This window comes from Myotis daubentonii, chromosome 4, assembly GCF_963259705.1.
Source record: "Myotis daubentonii chromosome 4, mMyoDau2.1, whole genome shotgun sequence".
NCBI classification, from domain to species: domain Eukaryota; kingdom Metazoa; phylum Chordata; class Mammalia; order Chiroptera; family Vespertilionidae; genus Myotis; species Myotis daubentonii.
The window spans coordinates 99,751,897-99,764,622 of NC_081843.1; the positions used below are offsets into that span (position 1 = coordinate 99,751,897).

A 12,726-nucleotide genomic window follows, 5' to 3' on the forward strand; every position below is an offset into this window, starting at 1 on the left:
ACATGAAATCAAGAACTGGTGTTGCCAAAAGATGATTGTAACCATCTGTCTGACTGGGGATGTATTTTTAAACTTTACCAACCGTTTATGCTTTGAGTGGCCACTTCCACGTCAGCACATTGATGGTGGCAATTACAAACCTTGTTTTTGTGATTTTTTTTCTTCTTCCCCGCCTCTCTTTGGGGTCAGATTCCTTTCAGCAAGGAAGGGATTTTAGTCTGAAAGCCGCTCGAATTAAATCGAAATGTCACCTCTAAATGTAAGAGCTTGACTTCAGTAACAACTCGAGTTGCCTGTTGTGATCTAGTTTTCAGGGGCCTTGAATGCTTCATGGGTTTTTTTTTAATTGTTTAAAAATGTTTTTAATTGTTTAATCGACAGTGATGGCAAACAGTTTTGTTATGTAGAAGGTAGTGGCTTAGAGCACTAGAACACCTTTATAGTGTGAGTTTATCAGGTAGGTAGGCGGTCAGATCTCAGGCTCCCAGTATATCTACACCGATTCAGCCCTTCCTCTGTGTCAGGATGTGTGCTAGGCCCCGAGGGTGCAAATTACTCTTCTTCAAGGTAGTTGCTTCTTGAAAGATTGGATAAATGAAGGACACTGCCCCTCCAGGGCCTCCCAGTTTATTGGCGAAGACAGACAGAGCACACCATTGACAAATAGCGCGGGGTAACAGTACATGCGGCAAAAGTACTTACTAGGAACACAGAAAGGGCCTTGGAAGGAGACGGTGAGGACAGGGTCTGGAAGTGATTCCAGCCCAGGCACCAGTTGGGCTGAGTCTTGGAGCATTCACTGGGGAATTTGGTCCGGAGGAGGGTGGCTCATTCCTCGCAGAAGGTCAGCGTGTACACAGGCATGAAATCGTGTGATGTTCATCATTTGTCCAACGGCAGGACACTGAAGATGCGGAGATGAAGGTTGCATGTGGCGGGCCGACAAGGTGGTCAGGAGCAGGTGAGGAAGGGCTCTGTGTGCAAGGTAGTGACCTTGGATTTATTTGTGAAGGCTGCAGGGAACAACTTTACACTGAGTTCTGGGGAAACTCATCTGGCTGCAGGGTGATGGGTGAGTGCAGGAGAGGGGTGGGTCTAGGAGGAGAGGGGACCAGCCAACCAGATGGGAAACTATGGGGTCCTGACCCAATCCTGGGAGAACTTTGAATTCAGAAGATACCGAGAGGTAGAATCTTAAATGATTGAGTCTGGGGGGCAGGCAGGCTGAGTTTCTGCAGGATGATAACTAGATTTCTAGGTTAACCATTCTGGTGCTATTTGTCATGCATGAGGTGACCATGAAGAAACAGGTGTTTGGGGGAGATCTGCCGTGTCCTTGTTACGTGTGAGCTCAGGGGCATCTGAGTGAAGATGTCCAGTGGGCCATCGAGTAGACAGACCTGTCATTTAAAACAGAAGCTGCATTCTGGATAAACATTCCGGGAGTAATTCATTGCCATGTTTAACCGAGATGATGGAGAGAGAAGGAAAGAGGAGAATGGTGAGTGGCTAATGACTCCGCTTCTTAGCAATTGTTCCCTTTGGAAAGTGTGCCAGGCACTGACTTAGCCACTGTCCCTGCTGCTTTCACATGACTTGGTCTGCATCCAGCTCTCAGGACCACATGACGAAAAGCAGTTGTGGTTTTATTTTCATTAACAGGAACAATCATAGATAACTTCGATTTATGTCACCGTTTTATGGAGCAATCGTGTGGGATGACAGGGGATGTGTTGTTATTACTGATCAGAATCTTTGGCCCAGAGGGGTGTCCCAGGGGAGGCAGCCCCAGGCTGAGGACTTCCAGCTTCTGACTTGGCCACACCTTGCCGTCCAGTCATTGGCTCCTGTGTTGGAGAAGCCACTTCCCAACAGTAGCAGGACTGCTCCCTGTCTCCAAACAGCTCTGCAACTGAGGCTCCGGGCACTTTGCTTTCTTAGTTGTAGTTGATGTGTGTGTGTGTGTGTGTGTGTGTGTGTGTGTGTGTGTGTGTGTGTGTGTGTCTAGGGTTGGAGAGCAAGTATTATACCCTTATTATGTCTTTTGAAAGCCTTGAATTGGTAGATGTCGGATTGAAGAAATATAGTGAGTTCCTCCCAACAGTTTGAAGCAATGTGTGCCCCAGCTGTTCCAGATTATTAAAATGGGCAAGGATTTGTGTTTTTTGGTGAGTTATGTGGAACTTTTCTGAGTCTGAGTAGAAAAAAAGTTTTATGTGTTTCAAAATAGAATGTACTTTCTATTTCTGGAAAGCCGTTAGAAGGACCAGGCTATTGGTTTGTGCGGAATTCAGATTCTAGTAGGAGGGCACCCGTACCCGGTCCCACCTCATGTTGCATGTGCCTAGAATCTTAACTACCGGATATTATCAAGGCCCTTTTTAGAGCAGTAATAATACATTTTTATAGAGTGATAAATGGTACAAGCAACAAATGTCGCCTCATAAGCTCTCAGAGTTTTGTACTACATTTTCTCGTTGCTTCCCTTGGTACTTAATTTTCTGCTGGGCCCTTCTCCTGCCCCTCCGTTCCCCAGTCGCCATTTTTACTTTTTGTTAGCTGTTGAACTTTACTTATTCAATGAATCTGTTCTTTATTTAGTGACAAAGTCACTCATGCAGCGTGGTATATTTAAGGTAGTGGGGAAAATAAGATGTCTTGTCGTGAGCAGTGATTATTGTTGCTGATGGGCCTCTGACATTTCACACAATGTCTTTCTTTGGATAAAGGATTAGGAACTATTGCTATTGTTGCCATGTTACTTTACGCTTGTGTTTAGGGAGGTTCATAAGTGCTGTTTGGTGTGCAGATGGGCACAAGCAATACAAACTCAATGAGTCCTTAAAGACCCTCAGGGAACTGAAGGCCTCCCCTCCCCCATAACTGCAATGAGAATAACAGAGTAGGACATGGGGTGTCCTATCACCTTCTTGGAGCCACTCAGACTCCCTTCTCGAATATTCCTGTGGTTGACCCTGAGAATCATGGGAGGGATGAAGAGTTTTAAGCAGGAGAGTTTCGTCTTCAGATGTTCTTTGTCAAGTGTGGAGCTTGGATTGAGCATACAGGGCCACGTGGGACATCAGCGAGGACGGAGGCGTTTATGGAAATCTAAGCAAGTGAGGTCAGGGCGGCGGAGAGGAAGGGAAAGGGAAATGTTCTAGAGGTTACTGAACGCGAAGCTTACGGGACGTGGAGACTTTGGCCACTGACGATGAGACTGGCAGCATCTGGGGTGATTCCTATTCTGTATGTCGGTGGGTGGTGAAGGGGGTCACGCAGACCCGTGCTTACCACCTTCTGCCCATTTGTCACCTGCCAGAGGAGGTGGAACAGCGCCTCTGCCCTGCCCACTCCTCCAGGCTGCCTTGGAGCAAATGAGGACTCGTGATGATGTCATGACGCAGACAGTATCGTCCTTTGTGCCCCACGTTTATAAATGTCAGGTAAAGTTGTTTTGGAAACATGTAGAGTTAATTGTCATTTAAAATCAGTGACAAGCCTTTTGAGAAATGACTTAGGTCATTAGTGAGAAGGTGAAATTGTAAACCTTGAGCCTTCATTTTTTAAGAGCCTAATTTACTCTGGTACTAAATGGAGTTTCTTGCAGTGGAGAGACCTTTTTAACTGTCAATGAGGCAAGGTTTTCTATAATCTTAAAAAAATCAAAAATTGGGTTCTCTCCATACCAGCCAGACACATTTAACACATTCTTCGCTTTCTTTCTTTTTTTTTATAAGAAGAGATTTCAGATTATTGCATTTGGTTCATAGTCTGTTGTTGCTCTCGGGTACATGTTGTTTGCTTATGGAACATGGGAGTCCATTTGTTGGATTTATTGTCAACCACAGCACGCATATTTATTATTTGAACTCGAAAGAGACCATTCCATCCCTGAAAATCTAAATGCCTTTGTTATCTCCCTTACTAACCAGTCTGTGCTTGTCACCAGAGCATGTTGATTTCTCAGTTTGGGTTGACATCTGAAGATGTGTACTCTAACACTTTTTATGAAGGTTAAGGAACATGATGCATCTTGTTATTTCTGGATTTGTGAACTTGTGTGTCTGGCTTCTTTAATTGGACAGTGTTTTCAAGGCTCATCTGCATGGCAGCAGGTATCAGGTAGCAAGTACTTCGGTCTTTTTGTGGTGAGTATTCCATTGTATGGATATTCCACATCTTATTTACCCATCTCTCTGATGATTGACATTTGGGTTGTGTCCACGTTTAGGCGATCATGAATAATGCTGCTGTGTCTTTATTAAAATACCTGTTTTTAATCCTCTTGGGCATATACCTAGGAGAGGAATCATTGGGTCATATGGTAATATCCCTTTTATGTTTTTAACCTTTTTCGGTTCAATATATTTCCAGAACACATTACAGACCCCCTTCCATTTGAGAACAGTTATATGGAACGTAGATCCTTTGCTTGATGTTCCTGGCAGTCACCATGAATAGAAATGATTACAAATTGCTGTAATACGGTACAGATGCTGTTTGGATGTTTCCTGCTTTCTGTCTAGTGTTTCCTGCGTCCCTCCTGCTCTGCTGTGTTGCCAGCCTTGCTGGTGAATGAGAGAGGGCTCTGCATTACGTCGCCAGGGTTCAGATCTCACCTCTGCCATTTACTGGCTCTGTGACTGTCCATGGAATTTTCTCTCCATGCCTCAGTTTCCTCATTGGAAAAACAGGGATAGTAATACATTGAACTTCCCAGGGTTATTGTGAATGTGAAAGGGTCAGGCCCACTGTATGAGTCTGCTCTGGCTGCCGTAAAGAAATATAACTGACGTGGTGGCTTAAACAACAGAAGTTGATATTCTCACAGTTCTGGAGGCTAGAAGTCCAAGATCGAGGTATCTGGCGGGGTTGATTACTTCCCAGGGCTCTCTCCTCAGCTTGCTGTGTCCTCCTCTGGCCTTTATCTGTGCACACACATCCCTGGTGCCTCTCTGTGTATCCAAATCTCTTTTCTTGCAAGAATACCAGTCAGATTGGATTAGTGCCTACCCTATGGTTAACTTCAACATCTCTTTAAAGGCTGTGTTTCTATATACAGTATAGTCATATTCTAAGGTGGTGGGGATTTAGGGCTTCAACATATGAATGGGGGGCACAGTTCAGCCCCAGACAACCACACTTTGGTAGCATTTGCAGAAGTGCAAGCGAATGCTTATGTCCATATAGAGGGGGCATGAGGTGTCCCGGTTTCATAGCTCAGTGGCCTGTCTTGGCTGCTCTGAAGATTTAGCTTAATGTCTGGCCTGGCTTTGGTTCCAGAAAGGTCCGCCTGTCCGTCTGCTCAGTTCCAGGTGAGTGACAGGCACTCAGGAGCCGTTGAGATTACTGATTACCTAGGATTTTCAAATGGTCTTGTTACTTTTTACACATTGAGGTTCAATACACATACCATCAAATTTACCATTTTGATTATTTTAAGTATACAGTTCAGTGCCTTAAATACATTTGCATTATAGGGGTGATCTGTGTAAGTTATATAAATGTCTAATCATGGGGTTGTACATCTTAAGCTAGCATAATATTGTATGTCAACTGTAATTTAAAAATTTTTTAAAAATGCATTTGAAATGTTATGCAACCATAACCACTATCTATTTCTAGAACGCTCTCACCATCCCAAACAGACACTCTGTACCCATTAAACCGTAACTCTCCATCCCTCCTCCCCCAACCCCTCTGCCTCTCTCGTTCTTTCTTCAACCCTGCATTCATAGCAGCCACCTGAGAGGGCAGGGTCATGATGAGGACACGGTTAGGAGGGCACGGGGACAGAGATTTGGGCCAGGGCTGGTTCACCATCTTTCTTTTGTGTTCCTTCCATAGCAAGTCGTCTTAGAAATGGCTGCATTTATTTGTACAGAATGACTAGATTTTGTACCAAAAGTTACTGGAAAAGCAAATGCAGTGGGGAGCACACATTACCTTTCCCCTAAGGGACACTCAGTGGCTTCCCTGACATGTGGCAGCCCCCCCACCCCCCTTCTCCGCATGGTTTGGCATAGAGCTGCATGCAGACGCCCTCTGGCCCAGCCCCAGCAGCGGTGGCGGTGCCAGCCCTCACCCCCCCCCGCCCCCGGGGCTGTGTGTAACTGTGTCCCTGTCCTTGCAGACCTACATCGGCTCCATCATCGCCTCCCTGAACCCCTACAAGCCCATCGCCGGCCTGTACGACCGCGCCACCATGGAGCGCTACAGCAAGAGCCACCTGGGGGAGCTGCCCCCGCACGTCTTCGCCGTGGCCAACGAGTGCTACCGCTGCCTGTGGAAGCGCCACGACAACCAGTGCGTCCTCATCAGGTAACCAGGGGTCTCCGCCCGCAGCGCTTTCCAAGCCGGGCCCCCACCCGTCCCCGCGGAGCACTCTCATGAGAAGCTCATCAGCGCCTGATGTCTCAGTGAAGCTTTCCGTTTGGGATGGCTGGTACCTACAGCTTCCAGCAGACACGACGCACGCACTTTAGAGCAATTACTCCATTTGTTTCTTTTTGGAAATTTGCCTGAATTCTTCTTCAGTTTATTCTGGTTGTGAGGCCTGAGCTTCCTGCGGACGTAAGGAAGTGTTGTATAGTTCTTTAGGTGAGCAGGGCTGATATTCCAGAGTGCTAGGCAGCATGTCGCATGCCTGAGCAAGCCTCTTTTTCCTCATACAGCATGATTGCCCTAAAGGGAATCTCCCAAACTGAAGACTTTTTAGTGGTTTTAACTGGACACTCCTAACGCGTACCTCTGAATTGGCTATAGAAAAGGGACTGCTGTTATATGTTTAGAAAATGATAGGAGAGCGTGATTATTGGATTTAATTTGTTTCGAGGAGGTAGGGTCTTGACATATCTCTTTCAGCTCAGTCTTCCTCATTGATTGAAATAAACCACCAGAAACCCCAATGTCAAAACCTTTATTACTAGGAACTGTCTAAAAAGGAGTAAAACCTGTCTCTTAAAAAAAGCACTTCTTCGTTTTTATTAACTAATTCAAAATGGCTCATCACCTCTATTCTAGTGACATCTTTACTGGACCTTCTTATTAATTGTTTATATGGGACTCCTGTTCTGGTGACGATCAGCACACCCCTGGGACGTGTCCAAGGAGGACGAGCTGCATGTCACTTTCAGCGGGATTCCCATGGAGTCCCATGCAGAGCTGCGTGCCACTTTCAGTGGGGTTTCCATGGAGTCCCAGGCATTTCATTCATTTGTCCTCCAGGCGTTCACTCATGGAGCGTGGCTGTTACTGGGAACCAGTGGTGTATAAACAGAACTGCCGGAGTGAAAGATTTTTTTGACATCTGTTTTAGATGGCTTTTTAGTCCCAACCTGTGGCAAAATAATTCTATTATTTTAAGAGGAAAGGGGAGTTTGCATTTGGGGAGGCTAACAAATAAGATCCCACCTACCCGCCGGATTTCTGGTTCAGTGGGAGTCAGGCACAGGAGACAGATGGACAGCCATATGGCCACTGTAGACTTCCAGCCGATCAGGATCGCTAACATTGCAGCCCCCGATTAGACAAGACAGCCCACCTGGTCAGAGTCCAGGCAGGTAACTGGTGGCCGCAGTTCCTGTGGGAAACCAGTTCCAGATGGCGAGAAGCAGGCCAGCCTTCAGCGCTCCTGGTCCTGTGGGGGATGGGGTGGAAGGGTGGGGTGGGGGTTGGAGGGGGTAGACATGCTAGAGCAGGCCCTTCATGGAAACCTCAGGGAAGGGAAATGGAGGAGCCTCTAGCCAAGGATCTTTTCGAGGTGCTCACCCCACCCTGTGTGGTTCCTGAGTGAAAATGGCTAAGAAATGACAGCTGTCCTTTTCTGAAGGATTAAGTGTATTGGACGCTGTGCCAAGAGCTTTCCAGGCACCGGCTCATCGAAACCTGCCAACAGCCCTTTGATGTGGGTGTTCAGTGTGATCTGTACACACGGAAAACTACTGTCAAGGGTGTGTTCTTCTCACTGGCAGTTTTTACCCATAACTCTAGGTCTTGGCTCCTTGCTTTTGTGACAAATGGGCATGATATGAATATGAACAACAAAACAGTGCCTTTCTCATCTTCCCTGCCCGCACCCCCCTCCACCCCCCCGCCCCGCCTACCCCTCTCTGCCTCTTTCTTTAAGGGTTGATATTCTTTTTCTCCATCACCTTACTGGTGCTAATGTGCTGGGCTGTGGAATCCACTCGGATAGAGGGAATATCAATTCAGTTAAGCTAATATGAAGGGTTATAACTTGCAGTTAATGAAAATAAAGCTACTTGCTTCATATAAAAACAGAGCTTTTAAGAGTCACATTCCCAATAAAGTGGGCTGCTTTATGACTAGAAGCACTATTTCTGGGTTCTTTCAGATGACTTCACTAAAGTTCAGAAGTTAGGGTTTGAGGTCACTATTTTAGCTTACAGAATCTAATTTAATAAGATTAACAGAAAGAAAGAGAACTTAATCTATTTTAAGAAGATCGAATTGTTTTCCACACTTAGGTACCTGAATATTTGCCATTGATAATGGCTTGTGCTTATTACTTTAAGTGGGGCAAAAAACAAAACAAAAACGAGAGCATAACTAATATATCACTTGCTAGACAGAGCAGCTTAGGAAAAAAGTGAAAAATCAAATGAGATCATTGTGCATTTGTGTGTGTGTGTGCATGTGCGTGTGTGTGTATATGCATGCAATAAAACGGAAAAGGGTTGGCATTTTCATGCCAAAGACTGTGGTCTTTAAAAGTCAGGTGGAGGGAGTGGGGGAAAGGGATTGAGGGGGAGTGGATCCCTAACAGAAAGCTCCCATTGTATCATGCTGATGTGAAAAAAAACTAACTGTATTTCTCTAAATTAACTCAGGAAACAGTCTTTCAAAATAGATTTCTCATTAAAATGTATTTTGGCTTTTAATAGCTCTAACATTTTTTTTTAAGTGAGGGCTGGGGCTATTGGAATGAAGAGAAAATTGAGTATAAAAATAAAAATAGCAGGATACTGGAGCCCTATTTACATTTCCTCAGGCATAGTCTGCCCCCTGGTGGCTGCTACATAAGCCTATTTAGAAGTAGACAGAACTTCCTACATCAATTTTTCTCTCACTTTCTGAGCCCTCATCACTTGGCCAAGGTCCCCCCAGCTGGTTGGTGTCAATGCCATGTCTCTCAGCTTCTAGTTCAAGCCTCTTTTGTTGGTCTTACTTTCAAGGTCGTTTACCTCTCTCGGTTAAGCATATTTTTCACTTTTTCTGCACATTTAAATGAAGAATGCTCACGCTATGATCGTTTTAAGTACATAAGTTTAGAACTTACTTGAGAATTCTTTTTTCATCTAACAGACCAGGTCAGCATTTGATCTTGGTTGACCTACTACATTCTGCGTTGACTTCAGTTTTTCATACGTTGTGTTGGGCAGGCAGAGTTTAGTTGATGATGGTCTTTTCAGTATACGTGACCTTTTAAGAGGCAAAGTGTAGTCAAGTCCTGTGGCTGATTCACCTTTGCCCAGGACAGCGTCTGGCAGAGGGCCCGCCTTCAACAGCTGTCAATCAAAGGATGGACAGAAGGAACAGCTGTTGGTTTAGGGCCTCTGCATCCTTTGCATATTTTGGTTTTCCAAAACCAAAGCACTTTCTTCTTAACTGTCGTTTCGATTCTGGAATGATAATTGGGTGTGTGGTATTTTTCTCTTTCTCGTAATATATTTAGAAGTGACTGAATTGGAACAGTGAACAAAACTTGTACCCTGGACCGGAAGGGTACCAACCAGAATAAGGTGCTGGGCGTGCCTCATGCTCATGTCATACCTCAGGGTCCTGTGCTAGGCTTTGGGGATTTAAAAAGAAGAATACCCAGTCACAGCCCTTCAGGAACCTCTACTCTGACGGGAAGAAACCGGTGTAAATAATTTCCATGCAGCCTGCCAAATGCTGTAATAGAAGTAATACATGGCTGCTCAGTGAAGGTGCCGAGAGAGCATTTCACAGAGAAGGTGACATGTGACCAGGTTATACAGCCAGAGAGAGGGGAGGAAGGGCACAGAAGAGTTTGTAAAAACAGAGATATTTGGTCAAACAAGGATACTTGGGAAGTGGGAGGTATATGCCTATAAGGCTGTGGGGTTTGCTAAGGGGCATGAAGGAGCTGGGGAAAGACGATGGGAGGGGACTGATACTTGTTGAGAAGACAGGCTTGTGTGTAATCCTCAGAAAAGCCGGGGCATTTGGGGAAGCTGAGGCTCAGATTTTGAATAACTTGCTAAAGAGACCAGCTATGAACAACAGACACAGAATTTGAACTTGAGTTTCCCAGTGTTTGTTTCAGATCAGAATCCTAATTCCTGGTACAGAGTCGAACTTTTAAGGATTTTGTCCTGCTTGCTAAGTTCTTTGGGCTGAATCCTGTAGGCGGTGCAGAAGTCTTCCTGGTCTTCCACAAGCAGGGAGTGGTGGGTGGATGTACACTTTGAGGAAATCATGTGAAGTGGAGGGATTTGATTGACAGGGTGGAGATGTTTTTGGATGTCAGCAAAGGGCCAGGGTGTACATATTTCAGGCTTTGTGGGTGAGACTCTGTTCCAACTGCTCACCTTTGCCCTTGGAGTGTGAAAGTGTTTATAGACAGTCCACAGATGAACAGCCGGGCTGTGTTCTGATACAACTTTATTTACAAAAATGGGCAGCTGAGTAGATTTGGGGGCCACAGTTTTCGGACACACCTGCACTGGTCTTGGGGTGGCTAAAGGGCCCCATTTGTGGCAGAGGCCCTTTCCTTCCTGTGTGGTCGGGATCCCTCCCCTGCTCCCCTGCGGACTTCGCTCCATCTCTGAAGTCTGCCTGTCCTGATGCTTTGGCTGTTTGGCATCATCATCCAAAAATTTCTAGTGTGGAACCTTTGGTTCCACAGCCGTTACACCACATGTTCCCCCATCTCCTCCATGGGGCTCCTTCCTTGCTCAGTGGGCACGCCTCCCCTCAGTCATGTTCCACCTTCTCCTCTTCCAACGCCTGCCTTTCCTCTCAGGTCTTCATGACCCGCAGCCCGAAACACCTCCCGCGCCAGTTTCTCCTCTGAGCTCCAGACATACGTCCACGTGCCCCTGAGGTGTCATCACAGATGTTGCACAGGCCTCTCAGGTGGCATGTCCCACATCCATCCTCATCTTCTCCCAGAAGCCTGTTTCTCCTCTCATGCTTTGCATTCTCAGCAAGTGGACTTTCCTTCCTGAGATCCCACGCCTGAGATCAAGAAGTCGTTCTTGGATCTAGAAAGTAAGATTACCTATAGCAGCGCGTGCTGCTCTTGCATGCACACTTGGATGAGTACTGACAGATGTGCACACCTGTGTCACCAACGCCCAGGCTATGCTAGCAAGCTCCCGGCTCTCAGGACTCATTCCCACGCTCCCTGTCACTTACAACCAGCCCTCCTGACCGGGCCCCCAGCCCTTCTTCCTTTCTCCCTCCGCAGTCCTGGGCCTCTCACTTCTCATCTGTTCTCACATCTTGTTTCCCACTTCCCCCCTTGCTCCCTCCATCCCTTTTCCAGACCCTACGCAGTGATTCTTTAAAACCTTGAACCTGATCATGACCTTCTCCTGCTTAAAACACCGGTCTTGTGACTTTCCATTCTGCCAGTGATAAAATTCTCAAAACATGTGATACGGCCTGCGAGGCCCACGTCAGTACTCTGGGTTATCGTTTTTTGTTTTTGTGTGTCTTTTTTTTTTTTTCATTTTCATTCTTATCTTTCTAAAGTATAAGCTCATTTGGATTCATCTGGGTGAACGTGTTTTCGCCGAAGCCCATGTTTGTGTTTGCAATTGGGTTGGCGTCACGGGTTAGGACTCAAATTGCCCTGGGCTGAGGAGAAGAGAGTAGGACTGGAGATGGAAGTGATATGTTTGCTCCAAGTGAAGGTGAAATAACATCGTAATTGCTGCAGGAGTTACTGTTTTACGTGGCTGGAATAAGGGAGGGGTGGAATAAGTGAGTCACAACTTGCCCGTGGTAGAAAAGCCTCCGCAGGCTGAAATCGAAGCAGTAGGGCAGTCAGGGTGCAAAGTGAGCAAAATGTAATGAACCAGAGGGTTCCATTAGTCTTGTTAATTTGGCTTTTTTTTTTTTTTTTTTGGTGTTGTATTTTCCCGTTGGCTGAAATCCTGACCCCTCCTCTCACCTTCCCATTCCCTCTCTTCATTTTCACCCAGTTAATCCCAGAGCATATTTTTGCATTTTCCCAGAGAGGTCTTTACGGAAACTTTACCCTCCATCTAAATGACTTCTCCCATCTAAGATTCCTATTTGACAGTATTAACCACCATCATTTGTGTTTCTGCTTTCAGATCATAGACAAATAGTGTCTGTGGGCGTTTGGCTCATGACTGTGGCCCAGTCTGTAGGGCATAAAAGGCATGTGAATAGGCATGCAGGGGTGCTCTTCCATGGTTTCAAAGATGTGTTGGTTTGACCCTCAATAAATTGCCTTCATTGGGAATGGTGAAGTCCCAGGCGGGATGGGAGGTGGAGAGGAGGTTTAGAGTGAGTCCTGCCGACGGGACATTTGTGTCGGCAGCCATCCGGCATGTGTCTGGGTTTTAACGACTTGTCAGTTGTTTATTTTTATTCATTGCCTGGTTTATGTCCTGTCCACAGTCCTGTTGACAGTAGCCACCAGTTCTCATCTCCCAGTGCAGTCCTATCGGAATTATGTGAATCATAGATCCCAAACATGGC

General features: G+C 46.0%; 1 protein-coding gene across 3 annotated transcripts in view; it reads left to right on the forward strand.

Moving 5' to 3' along the window:
* The window catches only part of MYO10 (myosin X), a 199,964-nt gene that overhangs the window by 90,742 nt on the left and 96,496 nt on the right, over positions 1-12,726 (forward strand). For all 3 annotated transcript variants that reach the window (XM_059694746.1, XM_059694748.1, XM_059694747.1), the window contains one exon: positions 6,137-6,324. In XM_059694746.1, the coding sequence (XP_059550729.1) occupies positions 6,137-6,324 (188 nt within the window). The remainder of the gene's footprint in view (positions 1-6,136; positions 6,325-12,726) is intronic.